Source organism: Eretmochelys imbricata, chromosome 25 (genome assembly GCF_965152235.1).
Source record: "Eretmochelys imbricata isolate rEreImb1 chromosome 25, rEreImb1.hap1, whole genome shotgun sequence".
Classification (NCBI taxonomy): Eukaryota; Metazoa; Chordata; order Testudines; family Cheloniidae; genus Eretmochelys; species Eretmochelys imbricata.
Window position 1 is genome coordinate 6,668,255 of NC_135596.1, and position 20,718 is coordinate 6,688,972.

A 20,718-nucleotide genomic window follows, 5' to 3' on the forward strand; every position below is an offset into this window, starting at 1 on the left:
GCTTTTAGTAAAGACTTCAATAGACAAAGTTATGCCAACGTTAGCAGGAAAAGAAAATTTTCTTTTTAAAAAGTTTCCCTTTAAAATAAAAAGGACATCTTTCTAGTATTTTACACATTTTGCCCAGACCTCCTTTTTCATTTTTCACTAAAGATTTAGCTTAGCAAGCTGTTTTCAAAATATTTTTTTTCCTGGAACTGATTCAAAGTAGAATCTATGGATTCTTTATGCTACTGTATTTCTGTAGTCTATTCAAAACAGATTTCTCCCATTTCTAAGCCTTTTAGAAGAAAGTTATAAAATTGTGGGAATTAAGCCCTGTTCTGCAGCTGAAGAAAAGTGGCAAAAACTACACACTACTTCATAAGTGGAATTTTATTTAGCTGAAGTTTTACACCAAATCCCCCAACCAAAACCTCCACTGAAATCCTCTGAGATGCTTCTTTTTAAACAGGTAGTGCAAAAAGATGCATTAACTCTGGAACATGTCTACACCATAACCACCCCACTGTACCATGCTGGAAGAACTGGACACAACATCATTAAAAGAGGGCTCTATCTTGTGCACAAGAGTTAACTATGCCTTGCTACAATGCTCCTCTGGCCAAGCCTGTAGCAGTTTAGTCTATCAGTGCTTCAAGATGGGACTTCACCATGTCCCCAGCATATTAACCTTGTCAGGAGACAAACAAGTTGTAAATACCACCCACAGATTTGTGTAGTTTAGGTGAACCATATGTTTTTAAAGCCCTGTCTGTGTACATTCTTAGTATTCTGGGAGCGAGCGTTGTGCGTTGTAACCTCCTAGCTGCAGGTAAAATCAGATGGTAATCTGATAACTAAGCGAAAGGAATAAAATCAAGGCAGGTGAACAAGAGAGACCAGCCTACATGAAAGAATACCAGGTAGCAACCCTAATTTTTTCATATTACCTCCCCAGAAGGAAGTACTGGACAGAACAGTCAGATGGCGGGACATACACACGAGGGCTTACACTCTAAGAAAATGGATCCCCACCAATACATGGACCAATATTGAGTCAGTGGCTACCCACCCTCTTCTTTTATGAGGATTCTCTGTTCTGTGCCCCATTAGGACGACCCCCCTGCCGCTGCCATTCAGTCACAAACAGTTGGTTACACGTCTCTCTCTGTGCCCAGTCAACACAGAACTACAGCCCCAGCTATTGAGCCCGGTTCTTCGGCTCCCGCTGCAGTGAGACAGGCTTCCTGCTCTGGAGGTGCCCGTGGGGGGACACACAAGGCTGGGTGCCCAATGGGCTGCGTGTGCTCTAACCCACCACTGCTCTGCAGCCATTCCAAACGCCCCGCTAAGGGGCAGAGCCCCCCCCACCATGTAACGCAGGCCTGAGAGCCAGACAACTTGGGGGCTGCGGGCCCAGGCTGATTTGGCAACTAGTCAGCATCCTGGTCTCTCTCACCCAGCCACAGCAGGCCTGGGAACCAGCTCTGGGTCCCTGTAAGGGAGGAGGCCCAACATCTTGGCTGTGTCGGTGGGGGGGTTAGTGTGGAGGGCCCGGGGGGAGGGTGGGGCAAGCGACAGTACCAGCAAGGTATAGCAGAGGGAAGGGGGGGGGACAGGGAAGGGAAGGGGGGGCCCTCCTGTCTTACCGTTTCTTGCTTCCCTGGAGTTAGGAAGGAGCTTGTGAGAGGGTGAAGGGCGAGCAGAGTGGGGGTGGGGTGGGGTGGGGGGGAAGGGCAGAGTGGTGGTGTGGTGTGGTGGGGTGGGAGGGGAAGGGCAGAGTGGTGGTGTGGTGTAGGGTGGGGGGGGAGGGGAAGGGCAGAGTGGTGGTGTGGTGTGGGGGGGGGGAAGCCGAGTGGGGGCCCCCCCACATGCCGGCCCACCGCGCCCCACCCCCGCCAGCCCAGCCCAGCCCCGGCCCGCGACAGGAGCGGCGGGTCCCTCGGCCCGAGCCCCACCTCGGGGCCGGCCGGCCTCCCCACGCCACCCCCGGGGCCGCTCCTCCGGCCGGCCCCTCCCTGCGGGCCGGGACGCTCCGCTCCGCCCCGGCCCCGGCCCCGGCCGCCGCTGCCCACCTGTGGGCCGGGATGCGCTGCGAGCCGCGGCCCTTGCCCACCAGGAAGTGCACGTCGCTGAGCACCTCGTTGTTGAAGAGGAAGGCGAAGCGCTCCTGCACCGTGGGCTTGGTGGCCTGCCAGTTGTACACCGGCTCCCGCTGCAGGGGGCCGCCCGCCGCCCCGCCCGGAGCCGCCGCCGCCGGCGCCGCCGCCGAGCCCCCGGAGCCGGGACCCCCGGCCGCCGCCGCCGCCGCCGCGGGGTTCCCGGCCCCGCACTGGTTGTAGGTGAGGCCCGGCGGGGAGGCGGGCGGGCCGTTGGTGCAGGCGGCGGCGGCGGCCCCGTTGCCCGGAGGCGGCGGCGGCGGCGGGCCGGAGGAGGAGGAGGAGAGGCCCCCGGGGCCCCCGCCGCTGCCACCGGCCGCCATCTTGTGCGGGGGTGGGCGGCGCTGCAGCAGCACCAGCAGCAGCACGAGCGGCGGGCGGGCGGCGGCGGCGGGGCCCGCCGAGGGGGGCGCGGCGGCGGCGGGGCGGCGGCTGCTGACACACAGGGCCGGGCAGCAGCGGCGCATGGGGCTCGGGGCGCGGCGCGGCGCCGGCCGGCGCGGGTGGAGAGCGCGCAGGGGGCGGGGCATGGGGGAGTTGGGGGGCATGGGGGAGTTGGGGGGCAGGGGAGAGGCCTGCGGAGGGAGCGGGAGGGTAGAGTTGGGGGGGTCGAGGATGGGGAATGGAGGGGGGGCACGAGGAGGGGAGGATGGAGGGTGTGGGGGGGGCACGAGGAGGGTGGGGAATGGAGGCGGGGCAGGAAGGTGTGGGGGGGCACGAGGAGGGGGGGATGGGGGCACGAGGAGGGGTCAGGAGGAGTGGGGGGCACGAGGAAGGGAGGATGGAGGGTGTGGGGGGCACGAGGAAGGGAGGATGGAGGGTGTGGGGGGATGGGGGGCAAGAGGGAGTGGGGGGGCACGAGGAGGGGAGGATGGAGGGTATGGGGGAGGTCACGAGGAGGGGGGCAGGAGGAGTGTGGGGGATGGGGGCAGGAGGGTATGGGGGAGGCACGAGGAGGGGGGAAGGAGGAGCGGGGGTGATGTGGGCAAGAGGGTGTGGGGCCCGAGGAGGGGGGAAGGAGAAGCCGGGGGGATGGGGGCAAGAGGGTGTGGGGGGCAGGAGGAGGGTGCGGAATGGAGGGTGTGGGGGGAGTCACAAGGAGGGTGGGGGATGGGGGCAGGATGGTGTGGGGGAGGCATGAGGAGGGTGGGGAATGGTGGGGGGGGCACGAGGAGTGGGGGATGGAGGGGTGGGGGGCACGAGGAGGGGGGATGGAGGGTGGGCGGGCACAAGGAATGCAGGGAAAGGGGTATGTCAGGTGTGAGGACTGCAGAGGGAGCAGTAGGGTGGGAAGCGTGTGGGAGACATGAGGAGAGGTGTGGGGAGCAGGAGGGAGGGAGTACGTCAGTTGTGAGGCCTGCAAGAGGGAGGGGTGTGGGGGCCTAGGCGTGCACAGAGGGGGGCGTGTTCTGGGGTGGGGGAAGGAGTTAGGGGTTGGAGGGAGCCGTGCAATGGGGAGCCTGAGGAACTCCCTGCTGTTTCCACCCCTGTGAAGACTCCAGGTGGGAACTAGGGGGACACAGTCACAGCTCCTCTGGGGAGGACACGGCTCTTTTTTCTTTTTCTTTTTTTTTAATAGGGGGGATCAAAGCTTTTGGAGACAAAACAACTCCTGTGGGGGGCTGCGAGAAGGTTGCCATTGACCTTGCAAGTTTGGGCCCACGAGGTGGATACCTCTGACCCTGGGGGTCGATGGCTTATGGGGAGGAGGCAGCTCCTCCGGAAGGTTAGGGAGCCTGTTGGGGATGAGCAACACTTCAGTTTATCCCCTGAAGAATAAGCCTAATGTAACCTTCTTTGCACACGTGCAAACCAAGCCTTTCTAAAAACCAGACACCCAAAACTTCATTGGCACCTCAAGGCTGTGTCGATTAGTGCTCTGTAATCCCTTACAATTCTTAGGCCAAGGGACTGATGGTCTGTGGCTGATGTACCGGCTGTCCTGCCCGCCAATAAACTGATACTTCATGCTTAACGTCTGCTGTGTAAGAGTGTATTTCACACCCGCCTTGCACCTCGCTCCATTACATGCTGCTGTGGCCATGGAGATCTGTGGGAATGTTAGTGTTCTCCCACACACTGCACTGCAAGATAACACAGCAGGATGTGCATGATAAGAGATTTTTATCTCATAGCCAGCTGGTATTCCTCACATAGAAAATGGCAGGGAGGTCAGGAGGAACCTGAAAGGCCACTAATCTCTTATCCGTTCTGTGGATGACATTCTGCCCATGGATGCACATGCATACGCATTTGAGAGCAGACTTTTCGTCCTTGGTTCCACGTGTTGAGTAACTGCTCAGCCACGAGGTATATTTTCTTTTCCTTGTTTTTCTGGGGTTTTAATTATCGTTTGCTTAATACACAATGACATGCTGTTTATATTGGTCCAAAGCTCCAAGACTTTTGTGTGTTGCTGGAGTTGCACAGATAAATCACTGCATCCGCCATTGCTAAGGAATACCGGATTACTGCATTCATCTACCCTGGCACTTTACAGCACTGCAACGTTCTCACTCAGGGGTGTGAAAAAACACTCCCCCGAGTGCTGCAAGTTTCAGCGCTGTAAACCGCCCGCGTAGACAGTGCACCAGGGCTGGGAGCTGCGCCCTTTGTGGAGGTGGGTTTTTTAGAGCGCTGGGAGAACTCCCTCCCAATGCTGTGCTGTGACTACACAACGGCAGCGCTTTAACGTTGCCATTGTAGACAAGCCCTTAGTATCAAAAGCTTACACACTCATTTGGTAACAAATATATGGAGTCTGCTGCGTGACATACATTGACACTGAACGAAGAAGAATGAGGTGTATATATATATATATATGAGGTATATAGACAAATTCTGCTGGATAAAAACCCAATCTTGCAAACACACACATATATGTAAAAATACAAGGTGGGTGAGGAAAGTTGCAGTGGGGGAGATTTAGGTTGGATATTAGGAAAAACTTTTTCACTAGGAGGGTGGTGAAACACTGGAATGCGTTACCTAGGGAGGTGGTGGAATCCCCTTCCTTAGAAGTTTTTAAGGTCAGGCTTGACAAAGCCCTGACTGGGATGATTTAGTTGGGATTGGTCCTGCTCTGGGCAGGGGGTTGGACTAGATGGACTCCAGAGGTCCCTTCCAACTCTGTTATTCTATGAAAGATTTCTTGTATGGATTGTAATTGTTTAATGATACTCCATATGGGTTCCAGTGTGGGGTAGCAGGTGACAACTAGGGTTGTGTGGTTGGAGATAAAAGACATTACCTCACCCACCTTGCTCTAATATCCTGGGACCAACATGGCTCCAACACCACTGTGAACAACATGTAAGTTATTCACATGCATAGTCCCCATTGGCTTAAGGGAAACTGCTCATATGATCAAATGACAGGTTTCAGAGTAACAGCCGTGTTAGTCTGTATTCGCAAAAAGAAAAGGAGTACTTGTGGCACCTTAGAGACTAACCAATTTATTTGAGCATGAGCTTTCGTGAGCTACAGCTCACTTCATCGGATGCATACTGTGGAAACTGCAGCAGACTTTATATACACACAGAGAACATGAAACAATACCTCCTCCCACCCCACTGTCCTGCTGGTAATAGCTTATCTAAAGTGATCATCAAGTTGGGCCATTTCCAGCACAAATCCAGGTTTTCTCACCCTCCACCCCCCCACACACAAACTCACTCTCCTGCTGGTAATAGCCCATCCAAAGTGACAACTCTCTACACAATGTGCATGATAATCAAGTTGGGCTATTTCCTGCACAAATCCAGGTTCTCTCACCCCCTCACCCCCTCCAAAAAACACACACACAAACTCACTCTCCAGCTGGTAATAGCTCATCCAAAGTGACCACTCTCCCTACAATGTGCATGATAATCAAGGTGGGCCATTTCCAGCACAAATCCAGGTTTTCTCACCCCCCCACCCCCATACACACACAAACTCACTCTCCTGCTGGCAATAGCTCAATAGCTCATCCAAACTGACCACTCTCCAAGTTAAACTTGGATTTAAACTTGGAGAGTGGTCAGTTTGGATGAGCTATTGCCAGCAGGAGAGTGAGTTTGTGTGTGTGTGTCCGTCCCCGGGGGGGGAGGGGGGGGAACGGGGGGGGGTGAGAAAGTCTGGATTTGTGCTGGACATGGCCCACCTTGATTACCATGCACATTGTAGGGAGAGTGGTCACTTTGGATGAGCTATTACCAGCAGGAGAGTGAGTTTGTGTGTGTATGGGGGTGGGGGGTGAGAAAACCTGGATTTGTGCTGGAAATGGCCCAACTTGATGATCACTTTAGATAAGCTATTATCAGCAGGACAGTGGGGTGGGAGGAGGTATTGTTTCATGTTCTCTGTGTGTATATAAAGTCTGCTGCAGTTTCCACGGTATGCATCCGATGAAGTGAGCTGTAGCTCACGAAAGCTCATGCTCAAATAAATTGGTTAGTCTCTAAGGTACCACAAGTACTCCTTTTCTTCACATGATCAAAGTTAGTGATTGCAGGATCGGACCCTAAATTCTGCACTCAGAGACACGCATGGCAAAGAGCAGAATTGGCTTTAATATAGATGATCTCTATATGGATTATAATTATTGAGTTTGTTACATTTAACAAATATGTTGTTTCTTTTTTTGTACTTGGTTTGGTGGCTACTGAGATTTGATTGTCCAAGAATTAAATGAATACAAGCATTACTTTGCTGTAGCTCACGAAAGCTCATGCTCAAATAAATTGATTAGTCTCTAAGGTGCCACAAGGACTCCTTTTTCTTTTTACTTTAAAGGGACACTCTTTTTTATTTTAAAAATATATTTCTCTCTCATTCTAATATAACAGAGCAATGAACACCAAAATAAGGTTTAAAACCTCATCTATGTTCTGGCTTTTACGCTGTTTGCTCTACACCTTGCAGGATGGGCCATTTTGATGATGTGTTGTTTTTATGCATCTTTGCAAGTATCAACACAAGCTTTCCAACTGCAGTCACATGATGGCTTTGGATGTTTCGCGCAGAAGCTGAACATTAGGGGGAGCTAAAGACTGCTGCATGAATGCGAATCGGAATCCTTCCCATGCCGTCAGATTATTGTTTAGGTTAGAGATGGGGGTTATTGGACACTGTGATGAATCTTGTCATTTGTTAAAAATTCATATACATTGTTGGTAACCACAGGGACTGCACCTTGACGTGGTGGGAAGGCTTGTGTGTTCCAATGACCCTGTGAGCTAGGCCTGAAGAAGTTTAAACTCCTGGTAGGACCACACAAGCCAGACATGTCAAAAGGGTAGGGATGAGATGGAAAGCAGTCCATTGGTCTTCCAGGTTTGGGGTGGAGTGATAGGACAATAACCTATCCTGGCAAAAAAGTCAAGTTACAGAAAGACAACAAGGCAGCCATTCTGGCAGACAGCATGAACTCGAGTGGAGTGCAAGCCATATATGTCCTGAAAAGGGGACTAGAAGCTAGGTAGTGGAGTTATGTAGGAGAGCCACTTTTTTTCCCCTAAGTGTCTTGGGCTGTCTTACTTTTTGCATGGGTTCACCATTGATTGCTCAGATGATGTGTGTTTACTCATCTTCCCCAGATGCAGTTCCCCAGACTCATTGTGTTCCTGTACCCAGTCATCCTCGACAGACGGTGATGTCACAGATGTGGCTCGTCCTTACCCCCAATCCCACGTAGGAAGGGGTATTCACCACGTGTCAAATCTGAGAATTGATTCCCTACCCTAAGTTCTATCCTGCAGCCCTTACTTGGGCAATACGCCCATTGACTTCACTTGGAGGATCAAGTCAATTAATGACTACAGCCTCATCCCTTGTATTAAATATTATTTTTCCTTCAACTCAATACATTGCACGTCAACAGAGTTACTCAGGATTTATATCAAAATAACCAAGAGCAGAATATGGTCAGTTGGTGGCCAGTAACTAATTGCCAAGTGATTAGGAAGAAATTCCTCATAGCGGGAGGTTATTCCATAATTGTCCATTTGGGGGTTTCTTGCAGCTTCCTCTGAAACATCTTGTGCTAAGCAGTGTTGGAGAAAAAACACTGAACTAGATGGATCATTGGTCAGATCCAGTCTGGGGAGGGGGTCCTATGTTCTTATGTTTTCGTACATGTTGGCAAATTGCTGTCGGCACATATGGCACCATTGTAAATAATTAAGAAGAAAAGAAAGTGAGAGAGGGAAGGAGGGACTAAATAAATGCAAAGGGGAAGAAAAAGAAGGGAAACAAATGAAACTTTAGAGTTAATCAGTGTTGTTTGAATTGGATTTATGCATATTCAGTCTTACGTTTTATTTAGGAACAGCTGTCAAGCATGTGATTTATTATTAGGGCTGTCAAGCGATTAAAAAAATTAATTGCGATTAATCGCACTGTTACACAACAATAGAATACCATTTATTTAAATATTTTTGGATGTTTTCTACATTTTCAAATATATTGATTTCAATTACAACACAGAATACGAAGTCTACAATACTCACTTTATATTTATTTTTGATTACAAGTATTTGCGCTGTAAAAAAACAAAAGAAATAGTATTTTTCAATTCACCTAATACAAATACTGTAGTGCAATCTCTTTATCATGAAAGTGCAACTTACAAATGTAGAATTATGTACAAAAAACCTGCATTCAAAAACAAAACAATGTAAAACTTTAGAGCCTGCAAGTCCACTCAGTCCTACTTCTTGTTCAGCCAATCGCTCAGACAAACAAGTTTATTTACATTTTCAGGAGATAATGCTGCCTGCTTCTTGTTTACAATGTTACCTGAAAGTGAGAACAGGTGTTCTGAAGGCACTGTAGTAGCTGGCGTCGCAGGATATTTACATGCCAGATGCGCTAAAGATTCATATGTCCCTTCATGCTTCAACCAGCATTCCAGGGGACATGCGTCCATGCTGATGACGGGTTCTGCTCGATAACCATCCAAAGCAGTGCAGATCGACACATGCTCATTTTCATTATCTGAGTCAGATGCCACCAGCAGAAGGTTGATTTTCTTTTTCAGTGGTTCAGGTTCTGTAGTTTCCGCATTGGAGTGTTCCTCTTTTAAGACTTCTGAAATCATGCTCCACACCTCGTCCCTCTCAGATTTTGGAAGGCACTTCAGATTCTTAAACCTTGGGTCAAGTGCTGTAGCTATCTTTAGAAATCTCAAACTTCTTCATGTTTTGTGTGAAATCTGCAGTTAAAGTGTCCTTAAAATGTGCTGGGTCATCATCCAAGACTGCTATAACATGAAGTGTATGGCAGAATGTGGGTAAAACAGAGCAGGGGACATACCATTCTCCCCCAAGGAGTTCAGTCACAAATTTAATTAACACGTTATTTTTTTAATGAGCATGGATGCATGTCCTGTGGAATGGTGGCCGAAGCATGAAGGGGCATACGAACGTTTAGCATATCTGGTACATAAATACCTTGCAATGCCAGCTCCAAAAGTGCCATGCAAATGCCTGTTCTCACTTTCTGGTGATATTGTAAATAAGAGAGCAGCATTATCTCCTGTAAATGCAAACAAACCTGTTTGTCTGAACAAGAAGTAGGACTGAGTGGATTTGTAGGCTGAAGTTTTACATTGTTTTGTTTCTGAGTGCAGTCATGTAACCAAACAAAAATCTACATCTGTAAATTGCACTTTCACAACAAAGAGATTGCACTACAGTACTTGTATGAGGTGAATTGAAAAATACTATTTCTTTTGTTTATCATTTTTACAGTGCAAATATTTGTAATAAAGATTCTACAATTTGATTTCAATTATAACATAGCATACAATAGATGTGAAAATGTAGAAAACCATCCAAAATATTTAATACATTTCAATTGGTATTCTATTAACAGTGCGATTAAAACTGCGATTAATTACAATTAATTTTTTGAGTTAATCGCGTGAGTTAACTGCGTTTAATTGACAGCCCTAGTTATTATGTATATCTTTTTTATTTTGCCAGCCCTTCCCTCTTTGATTTTGTTGGGTGTGGCCCAAAGAATGCTTTGCTGAGGGCAAGCCAGCCCCGCTAGCTATCACGCTATAGAGTTGCCCAATAGTTGCACAACTTATTAGCACTTCAGGCAGTTATGCAATTTCAATTAGTAAAAAATGTGACAGCATAGCCCAGAAGCCATTTTTCAAATGCTTAGAACAATATCACCAATTCCAAGCATTCACAAATAGTGAGTCAGGTACCCCAAAAATAAAGAGATGGGCTCGGAAAAAAAATGAGATTTCTGGAAATAGTAAGTTTGGGGTTCTTTTATATTTGCCTTCTGGTTTTTGAGCCTTTAGGTTTCATCTTTTCAGGCTTTCCTGCTAAAAACTTACCTTGGGTTTTTTTTTTTAAATAACAGCTAAGATTCTCACGTCATCACAGAACTCCAGGAGCTGGGTCTCTAAGAAAAACACCAACTTTCGTTAGACTCACAATTAAATAGTGAGAGAGAACAGAATTTTGTAATTAACATCCCACTCCTCTGCCTCTGACTCATTCAATGATTCTTCCTCACTGAGAAACAACCACTAATTAGCTGTTTCTAACTATATGACTACACTAGCACTTTCGTCAGTAAAATTTTGTCAGTCGGGGTGTGAAAAAAACACCCTCCTGAACAACATAAGTTACACCGACAGAAGAGCTGGTGTGGACGGTGGTATCTCGGAGCTCTCTCCCATTGGCATAGATCAGCTACATGGGAGACCTTACAGCGATGCAGCCGCAGTGGTACAGCTGTGCCACTGTGAAATCTCTAGTGTAGACATAGCCTAAGTCATCAATACACAATGCCTTATATTCGTTTGTCCAGCAGAAAATGCGTATCTTTTTTCCTCACATGCTTTCATCAGGATTTTGGGGCACACAAGAAACGGAGGCTTAAAGCATTGGAGGTGGGGGGGGGTGGGTATATGTCAGAGGACTTATTGTCCAGATTTATTTGTAGTTTTCAGGCTTGATTCTGATCTTTCTTCCACTATGATAATGCCATTGACTCAGCCCATTTCAGACAGCTGACACGAAGGTGTGAGGATACTTAACATGGGGAAATAGATTCAATTAGTGTAATGACCCAGCCACTTCCAGTCTCTATTCAAACCTAAGTTAATGGTATCTAGTTTGCATAAAGAAAAGGAGTACTTGTGGCACCTTAGAGACTAACCAATTTATCTGAGCATGAGCTTTCGTGAGCTACAGCTCACTTCATCCGATGAAGTGAGCTGTAGCTCACGAAAGCTCATGCTCAAATAAATTGGTTAGTCTCTAAGGTGCCACAAGTACTCCTTTTCTTTTTGCGAATACAGACTAACACGGCTGTTACTCTGAAACCTAGTTTGCTAATTAATTCAAGTTCAGCAGCTTCTCATTGGAGTCTGTTTTAGAAGCTTTTCTGTTGCAAAATTGACACGGTAGTTGTCCCTCCATCGTGATCGTGGTACTGATGGATCTCCTAAGTATAGGGGTTACAGCAATTACCTGGTATGGTGATGGTTGAGTTGGCAGTGTGACTACCGTACAGTGCTCATATACACAGATACCTAGAGAGTAATAAAAATACATTATGGAAACACCCCACTAGAAATAAATTTATGTAACCGAGTAGAAATGCAATTCCACATTCAGTGAAACCCAGGATGGCTCTCTTACAGCTACATGCCCTTGGAATCAGAGTTTATTTAAACAGTCAAACAAGTGAGACACATGAATCATCAGCCACATGATGCCTTCTGGATCCAGGCATGTTCAAAATGACTCACCGCCTATTGGCAGCTCCTTTCGCAGAGGAGCCTCCAAAGTCAGACACACACATGCCAGGAAAAGAGAAGGGATAAGTGTACATTCTCCCCAAAAAGAAAAGGAGGACTTGTGGCACCTTAGAGACTAACCAATTTATTTGAGCATAAGCTTTCGTGAGCTACAGCGCACTTCATCGGATGCATACTGTGGAAAGTATAGATCTTTTTATACACACAAAGCATGAAAAAATGGGTGTTTACCACTACAAAAGGTTTTCTCTCCCCCCACCCCACTCTCCTGCTGGTAATAGCTTATCTAAAGTGATCACTCCCCAAGCTGCTCAGTGAGACGGGACAAGAGGTATCAGGTTATGCACAGTGAGGCATCGGGAGCACGTTGCATAGCAGGGCTTCTAAATGAAGTAGATGGAGTCTCTTTCTAGGGGGTCTGAAAAAACCCCAACCAACTCAGAAAGTCCCTAATGTATATTGCCTGTAACCCAGCCATCACCAGAGCACCTAGTTGCTAAATATTGTTATTAAGACACATGAAACACCATCCCTAGCTGAGCTGTTTGGGGCGATTGAACCCAGCCCCTTTGAATCCGAAAGCATGAACTTCTGCCTGAACCATACCCTCCACCAGCCGTTAGATGGGACAAAGAGCCACACTGCTAGCATGTGCCAAATTTGGTAGCACTTGCCAAATTAGGCCAAAGGGAACCGCCCTGTCCTTGCTTCCCCCGTGGTTCAGCCCCTAATACTTAGCTTTTAGGCACAACAAGTGTAGGAGAGCAGCCTGAGGCCCCAACCAGGAGCATTACCAGAGATGATCCTCCACCACATCAGGAGAGGGACCAGACTCAAACTCAGGAGAAATTGAGAGGAAGGCAGTTCCTCACCCTAAAGACAACCATTGTCTGGGCTGTCATGCTAATGAAAGGTGCATGACTGAGCGCTCTGGAGATCCAAGATCTTTGAGTAGCCTAACAAGCAGCAGTGAAGGCTGCCATGGGAGGAACTGTCTCTGGAGGCGATTCAGTCTCTCTGGCCCATTGCATCCTTGGCCGCCCCGCTGAGGCCGTCAGCCAAGGGGCCAATTGCAATGGTGTCTGTTTTGTGATGTGGACACCTTGCTGCCAGGAACTGGACTCAACCTGTAATTAGGGCTGGGATGAGCCAATTTTTGTTAGTCAAGATTGTGACCTCAACTCTCCACCGCACCTTACCTAAAGTCCCCATGGCCTAGTCCCTTCTCCTCATCTCAGGTAAGGATGTACTCACTGGAGAACAAAAAATAATTATCGATAAACAAAAGGCTGACAGGCCAAGCCCTTCCAGTTGGTCAAAGTGAGAGAGAAAGACCAGGAATGCACTGATGCTTTCGGGTGTTCCTATTCCTCCCCGGCTACTGCTGCTTTCTTCTTTTAGATTCTCCCTTTTATTTCCTTCATTTCACACCCCTGAGTCTGCCCTGCTGGACCCCTATACCTGTCTCCCTGCTAATTTCTGCTTGCCTCTTCCGTGTCTCTCACTCCTGCTAATATCAGAGTACTTTATGTTCTCCATCTTCCTCCAGCTAACTGCCTAGTTCCAGCGGAGGTATCACAACTGCACATCTCCAGCTGCCACCGAATCTCCTAAGCCCAGCGGGTCATCCCTTCTCACCTCACAGTGAATGTGCTGTCGGCTGACTGGACCACACTAAAGAATTGTGAGAGATTGCTTCATGCGTGCCCCATCACCACCAACTCGTTTCACACAAGCAGCCGAACAAATGGTCCGACGATAACATCTTTGGAACATGCTCCCACGCCGTTGCACTGAAGTTCAACTCTGGTCACCTAGTGAGTAGAGAGCCTCCCTATCCTGTTACCGAGCCCCCAAGCCAGAGCTAAACCAGACTAGCAGGTCTGACATTCCGTCCAGGGGAAGACAGCGGTGACGCTTATCCATTCCCTGGTACGTGACATTTATGCCATAATGCAGAGCAGAGATAGGACAAGCTGGGCTTGGAAGCTGCACAACATCGGTCACCATCATTCTACTGCACTTTACCTTCTCCACTTCCTCTCTTCTCAGTGATCACTCTTGAGTCAATGTTATCTGTAGTCCTTATACAGCCATTTGTCTATCTCCCTGTCACTGAAGTGCAGCCACCTCTGGGGTGGAAACACAACAGCCATTCTCCGCCACCAACACTGCAGGAAGGAATGCCAAAACCAGCATATCCAGCTCAATCTACGGGAGAAACAGTCTTGGGACCTAAGTGAACAATAATGATAAACAGCCTTCCTGGCCTTTCCTGCCTCAGTGTTCAAAAGCACCTGAGGGTGTTTGACACCTCCCACCCTTTGACTTTCAATGGGTGCCTAACTCCCTGTGGCACTTTTGAAAGCCCTGCCCCTGGTCGCTCATCTTGTTTAGACTGTAGGAGTGTTGGGGCAGGGCCTGGCTATATTCTCTCTGGGTGGGCTCCACAAAGGTCATTAGGTGCCTCTTGCGATCCACAAAACTCCCGCATAGGTGCCACCAAACCATACAGGCACCTAAGCAAACTGCGTGCCGAAGTTTTTTCCTCCGAGCAGGTGCCTGGCTCCTGCCTGAGCCCACGTGCAATTTACACAGCGGGAAAGTCTGGGGTTCAGCCAGACTAAGTCACATGCAAGGCCTGATCTGGAAGGTGCCTACTGAGCGCACCTAGGTCAGGCCCATCCAGTGAGTTCACATGAAACAGCCTAGGGAGGGGGGGGCCCAATTTAGCCTAGTGATCAGGGTACTCACCCCGGGTGTGGCAGATCCCCATTTCAGTCCCCCTTCCTCCTGGGAGGGGAGATGGGATTTGAACAAGTCTCTACCACCTCTTAGAGGAGAGCCCCAGCCTCTGGGCTGCAAAGTCATTCTAACCAGCTCTCAGAGTAACAGCCGTGTTAGTCTGTATTCGCAAAAAGAACAGGAGTACTTGTGGCACCTTAGAGACTAACAAATTTATCTGAGCATAAGCTACCGTGAGCTACAGCATCCGATGAAGTGAGCTGTAGCTCACGAAAGCTTATGCTCAAATAAATTTGTTAGTCTCTAAGGTGCCACAAGTACTCCTGTTCTTTTTGCTAACCAGCTCTCTGGTCCAATGACCATTCCCATCTTCCATTGTTTAATTAAAGTGGAACAACTTCGACAGCCACGATTGAGGGAGCCCCGCAGCGGAATATTCCATATGGATTAGAGCACCCACCTGAGAGGTGACAGATTGCTGTACATCACATCAAATCCTCTCTCTCCCCTGGAGGAGGGGGGACTTGAGCCAAGGGTCTCCCCCTCACTGGGTGAGTACCCTAGCCACTAGGCTAAAGATTATAGGGGAGGGCCTACTCCCAAGCTGCTTTGTTTCAGGTCCCACATGCAATTTAGGCAGCTGAATGCATATCTGTCTCTGGTTCATGGATTGCTAGCAGATAGGCACCTATCGCTCCCCATGCACTATGTAGGAGCCGAGGCATCTAACTCAGACTTTGTGGTTGCAGTGATGTTCCTGAGATTTTCTAGGCCCTTAAAAGTTGGGTGCCTGTGAGCTTAATAAACAAGAAGAAGAACCTCCAACTTTGAGCTGGAATGTGGCTGTGGCCATGGGGCAGGGAGTACAGTGGGATCTTTGATAACCACGAGTGGTCAAGACCTTGGTGTCACATCACAACAGAAAGGCAGCACCTTCAGCTGCAAGAGCATCCCCCATCCTCCTTTTGCTGGATCAGACAGCAGCCCCACTGGCTTGAGTACCCAGGTGTTCCTTGGAGTTCTCCTGTCTAAACACTCCCCAAAACGGCCACACTTAGCTTGTGAGAGGCGATGAGCATGGAGACGGAATGGCCTCCCATTCCAGAGGGCTACCTGTCTCCTCTCTGGCATGCTAATTATTTCAGCTTGGCCAAGCCTGACCTCCTCCTTGCTGTTAGCACTCAGAGTCTGCTCAATGGCAACACATGGGGTGGGATTCTGATCTCATGCACCTGATTAAGACTGAAGAGCGGAGAGCTGTGATATGTTCCACTGGGTCACCCAAAGATCACCCGATCTAGCAAGTAACTGTACACCACATGCCCTGCGACTGACCCGTGCTGCAGTTACATTCTCCAATGCTACCGTGATAAATAACCCTGCGAATGCCAGTTATCAGCATTGCGCTAACTCAGTCCAGCGTGGGAGGAGGTCAGGTTCTACATAAGGCTGAGCTCTGCTCGGTTCCTGCTGGGGAATAGTTTATTATACGAATTGCTGCACACTTATTTATAGCTCTCCCCCGGATTGAGGGAGCTTATTTTGAGATGATGCTAAAGCAGTCGAAGGGCTCGGGCTATTTTAAATGTTGCATCGGGCTATTTTCAGAACTGTCCTCCTCTGCTCATGCTTTGAACTGGCTTCCAAGTTCCAGGCTCTCGTGGAGGGGGGAAGGGGAAGCTTGGGGAAGAGAAAGAAAGAAAGAATTTCCCAAAGAGCTTGCAATTTAAGCTCTGTGACCCTGCTGCCATTGGATTCTTGACTTTAGCAAAGCTTTTGTTACAGTCTCCCACAGTATTCTTGGCAGCAAGTTAAAAAAGTATGGATCGGATGAATGGACTATAAGGTGGATAGAAAGCTGGCTAGATTGTCAGGCTCAGCGGGTAGTGATCAACGGCTTGATGGCCAGTTGGCAGCAGGTATCAAGCAGAGTGCCCCAGGGGTCAGTCCTGGGGCTGGTTTTGTTCAACAGCTTTATTAATGATCTGGATCCGGGGTCCCCAACGTGGTGCCCGTGGGCGCAATGGCGCCCCCCAGGGCAGTCGTGTGCGTCTGCAAGACACCACGCCGCTGAAATGCTGCCACCAAAATGCCGCCGGAGAACCAACCGCCAAAATGTTGCCATTCTCGGTGGCATTTTGGCAGCGACGCTCTTTGCCGGGTGTCCGGTGCCTGCGACAGTCTTCTGGGAATAGGAATATGCTATTCCCACAGAAAGGTTGGGGACCACTGATCTGGATGATGGGATGGATTGCACCCTCAGCAAGTTCGCAGATGACACTAAGCTGGGGGGAGAGGTAGATACGCTGGAGGGTAGGGATACGGTCCAGAGTGACCAAGACAAATTGGAGGATTGAGCCAAAAGAAATCTGATGAGGTTCAACCAGGATAAGTGCAGAGTCCTGCACTTAGGAAGGAAGAATCCCATGCATCGCTACAGGCTGGGGACCGACTGGTGAAGCAGCAGTTCTGCGGAAAAGGACCTGGGGGTTACAGTGGACGAGAAGCTGGATATGAGTCAGCAGTGTGCCCTTGTTGCCAAGAAGGCTGAGGGCTGTATTAGCAGGAGCATTGCCAGCAGATTGTGGGAAGTGATTATTCCCCTCTATTCGGCACTGATGAGGCCACACGTGGAGTATCACGTCCAGTTTTGGTCCCCGAAGTACAGAAGGGATATGGACAAATTAGAGAGAGTCCAGCAGAGGGCAACGAAAATGATTAGGGGGCTGGGGCACATGACTTACGAGGAGAGGCTGAGGGAACTGCGGTTATTTAGTCTGCAGAAGAGAAGAGCGAGGGGGGATTTGATAGCAGCCTTCAATTACCTGAAAGGGGGTTCCAAAGAGGATGGAGCTTGGCTGTTCTCAGTGGTGGCAGATGACAGAACAAGAAGTTCTGGTCTCAAGTTGCAGTGGGGGAGGTCTAGGTTGGATATTAGGAAACACTGTTTCACTAGGAGGGTGGTGATGCACTGGAATGGGTTACCTAGGGAGGTGGTGGAATCTCCATCCTTAGATGTTTTGAAGGCCTGGCTTGACAAAACCCTGATTGGGATGATTTAGTTGGTGTTGGTCCTGCTTTGAGCAGGGGATTAGACTAGATGACCTCCTGAGGTCTCTTCCAACCCTAATATTCTATGAGTCAACAGCAAACTTCCCATTGACTTTAACATAGCTGACATCTGACTGAGATAAAGAAAGGCAAGAATGTAGGGCATGGAGAGTCTGAAGAGATTGTAGGGGAGGAGGTCAAGGGAGAAAGGATTTCTGGGAGTATAGAATTTTAAGGAGTGATTTAAAGGACAGAACTCAGTGGGCAAGAATTGGAAGACCCTCCCAGTAGAGGACACCAGGCTGGAAGGCATGAAACTGAAACCTGGGAGGAGTTGAGTGGTAAGGAGAATGGGTTAGGAGGAGAGGGGCAAAGGGTATGGCATAACCAAAGTAACTGGAGGAGAAAGGCAGCTGTGGCAAATTGAGGACAAAATGGAGAGGGAAGAAATGAGAGATGGGGGGAGAAAACCTGTCTCGAGCCATTAAAATGACCTTGATGGCTAATCACCCTGGCCTGTGGCATCACTGAATGGTAAATGGGGAAGCACGTGTTTACGAGATGGAGTCTCTCTGGTTATACTCCTGAGTGTGTTAGTTTGACTTGGCTGCTGAATTCAAACTTTGCAGGGAGAGGAGGAGAGTTGATGGGACCATTTCAGGCCTTGCCCAGTACACTCTTGCCAAGGTCGTACAAAGAGTTATATTTTGAAAGGGAAAGAATGAGGAGGCCACAGAAATCTTCGATGCGCGTTTGCCCATTGACTTGATGGCAGCAGAGTTAGCCCAGCGCTGTGTGCTTTCAAAACCCCATGGCTTCTAATCCTTTCTTGGACACCAACTCATTTGCGGTCTTGGGCCAGTCACTAACCCTCTCTGTCCCTTTGCTTCCCTGTCTGTAAAACAGGCTTTGGGGAAGGTGCCCAATAGCCCCCACGTCAGAGAACAGTTGTAACTAGAATGGTCCCTTTTTTTTTTTTACAAATAAAAAGCTGTTTTAAAAAAAAACATCATTGGCCCCCTTAAACAAATTATTATTTGTCATGGACCAGGCATAGGTGCCGACTTCTAATGCTCGACACCCCCCCCCCCCCAGCCCCTGCCCCGACTCCATCCCTGCCCCGCTTGCCCCCATTCCAACCCCTTCCCCAAAGTCCCCAGCCCAACTCTGCCCCCTCCCTGCCCCATTTGACTCCTTCCCCAAATCGCCGCCCCGGCCCTGCCTCCTCCCCTGAGCGCACCACATTCCCGCTCCTCCTGGAGCTTGCTACAGCTGTTTGGTGGTGGCAAGCGCTGGGAGGGAGGGAGTGGGGAGGAGGCGGAGGGAAGGCAGGGAGCTTGGCTGCCAGTGGGTGCAGAGCTCCAGCTCCAGAGCACGCACAGAGTCAGCACAATGGGGGCCTGGTCTCATAAGCGCTAGGCCCTACACAAATGTACAAGAAAAATGCAGGCCCGGCCCCGAAGAGCTTCCAACCGAAGGCTCTGTCTGCCTTACAATCATGCGTTGACACAAGTGCAGTCGACATACAGTTGCTGAAGTCAGCGCAGGTGCGTGCATGCTTGGTTGTTGGCACTCTTACTGCGCTTACCCCCCCCGGAGCGCTTGTGGCCATGTAAAGTGCCGTGCCATGGGAAGGTATCCCAGGGTGCCCTGTGCAGCTGTCCAGTGCAATGCCTTTTGGAACATTTTTGCAATGTTTTGAGAGAGAACTCGCACGGAGTTCTCCGGCATGCAACTTTCGCCCCCCATAATGCCATCCGTATCCCATCATTTTCATGCCATTTTTTAAAAAAAAAAACTCCCACAAACCAAGGCAGCGCTTTTTGGTCTCTGCCATATCTGACAAAAGCACAGCAGGTAGGGAAGTCCCAGCAAGGTTTTTCCATTTTTAACAACAGCCTACCCCCACACCTGCAAAAGGAAATTAGCTCCTTTTTTCTGACCACATCAAAACCACCCACATATTAAAACCCTGCTGTGCAATTGGGTGAGCCATGCAGTGAGCCAGAGCGCCTGTCTGAACTTCATCGGCTTCTGTACGGCAGGACCTGGGTACAACAAGTTGCTTCCCTGCTCTGTGCCTCAGTTTCCCCATCTGTGAACTGGTAATAACCTCTGGGGCAAGGGAGGGAGGCTGTGGGGATTAGTTAGTAGTCATACAGCACTATGGCAGTATTCACACCCAGCTATCTCCCTTTCTGGTGGTCTGGGTTAGCGTCCTGCAAATCCACAGACCATTTTTGCGGATCGGGGAATCAGGTGCAGATTCAAATTTTGTATCCGCGCAGGGCTGTAGTTGGGATGCTTGACAGTGCTGCCAGAAGTGGCCGGCAGGGGACACTGTTTAGCAATGAGAGACATTCCCACAAGCCTCCCTCTCAAACATACCTCATTGCAAGGGACGCCACCCATTTCAGTCCCAAGGCCCCTCCATTCGGCACAAATCGGGCCCCCCTCTCACTTCTACTGCTGGAAATGGTCATCAGAAATAAAGTCTGGCTGAATAAAGCCTACAGCAGGCATCATTTACGCCAAGGGAAGAATGCTCCGGCATCGTAAGCTTCCTGCATGAATGTGTGTCTCCCGCTCTTTGTAGGGCTCCATAACACTGTCCCACCTTTGGACCAGGCAGGTCAGGAGGGATGCCCACACATGGGCTGAGCATGCTGCCTGTACCACACTCCCAGTCCCTGCCAGCTGGGGGGGGCCAGAAGATTGGCCATGTAAACTTGGATCATGGAATCACAGCAGTTAGAGTGGAGAAGATGTATTGAGCATCCAATTACTCCCCCGGCCAAGGCAGGGCTGTGCCCCTAGACCACATTTGAGGCAGTTCAGACCAAAAAGCCCAAAGCGACCGTGCTCCCCTTCTCCCTGGGAAGGTGACTCATGCTCAGTACAGCTTGGTAGCAGGGAGCTTTTTGCTGACACAGCCAGATGCTTCCTTTGCTTAGTTTCATCCTATTGCTCTGACACCCCGTCGCCCTGTGTGACCCAATGAAATCCTCC

The 20,718-nt window shown here is 49.4% G+C and overlaps 1 protein-coding gene across 2 annotated transcripts in view; it reads right to left on the reverse strand.

Moving 5' to 3' along the window:
- The window catches only part of BTBD2 (BTB domain containing 2), a 41,923-nt gene extending 39,432 nt beyond the window's left edge, over positions 1–2,491 (reverse strand). For both annotated transcript variants that reach the window (XM_077842245.1, XM_077842244.1), the window contains exon 1: positions 2,058–2,491. In XM_077842245.1, coding sequence (XP_077698371.1) covers positions 2,058–2,464 — 407 coding nt within the window. In that variant the 5' untranslated portion in view covers positions 2,465–2,491. The remainder of the gene's footprint in view (positions 1–2,057) is intronic.
- Positions 2,492–20,718: the final 18,227 nt, after the last annotated feature.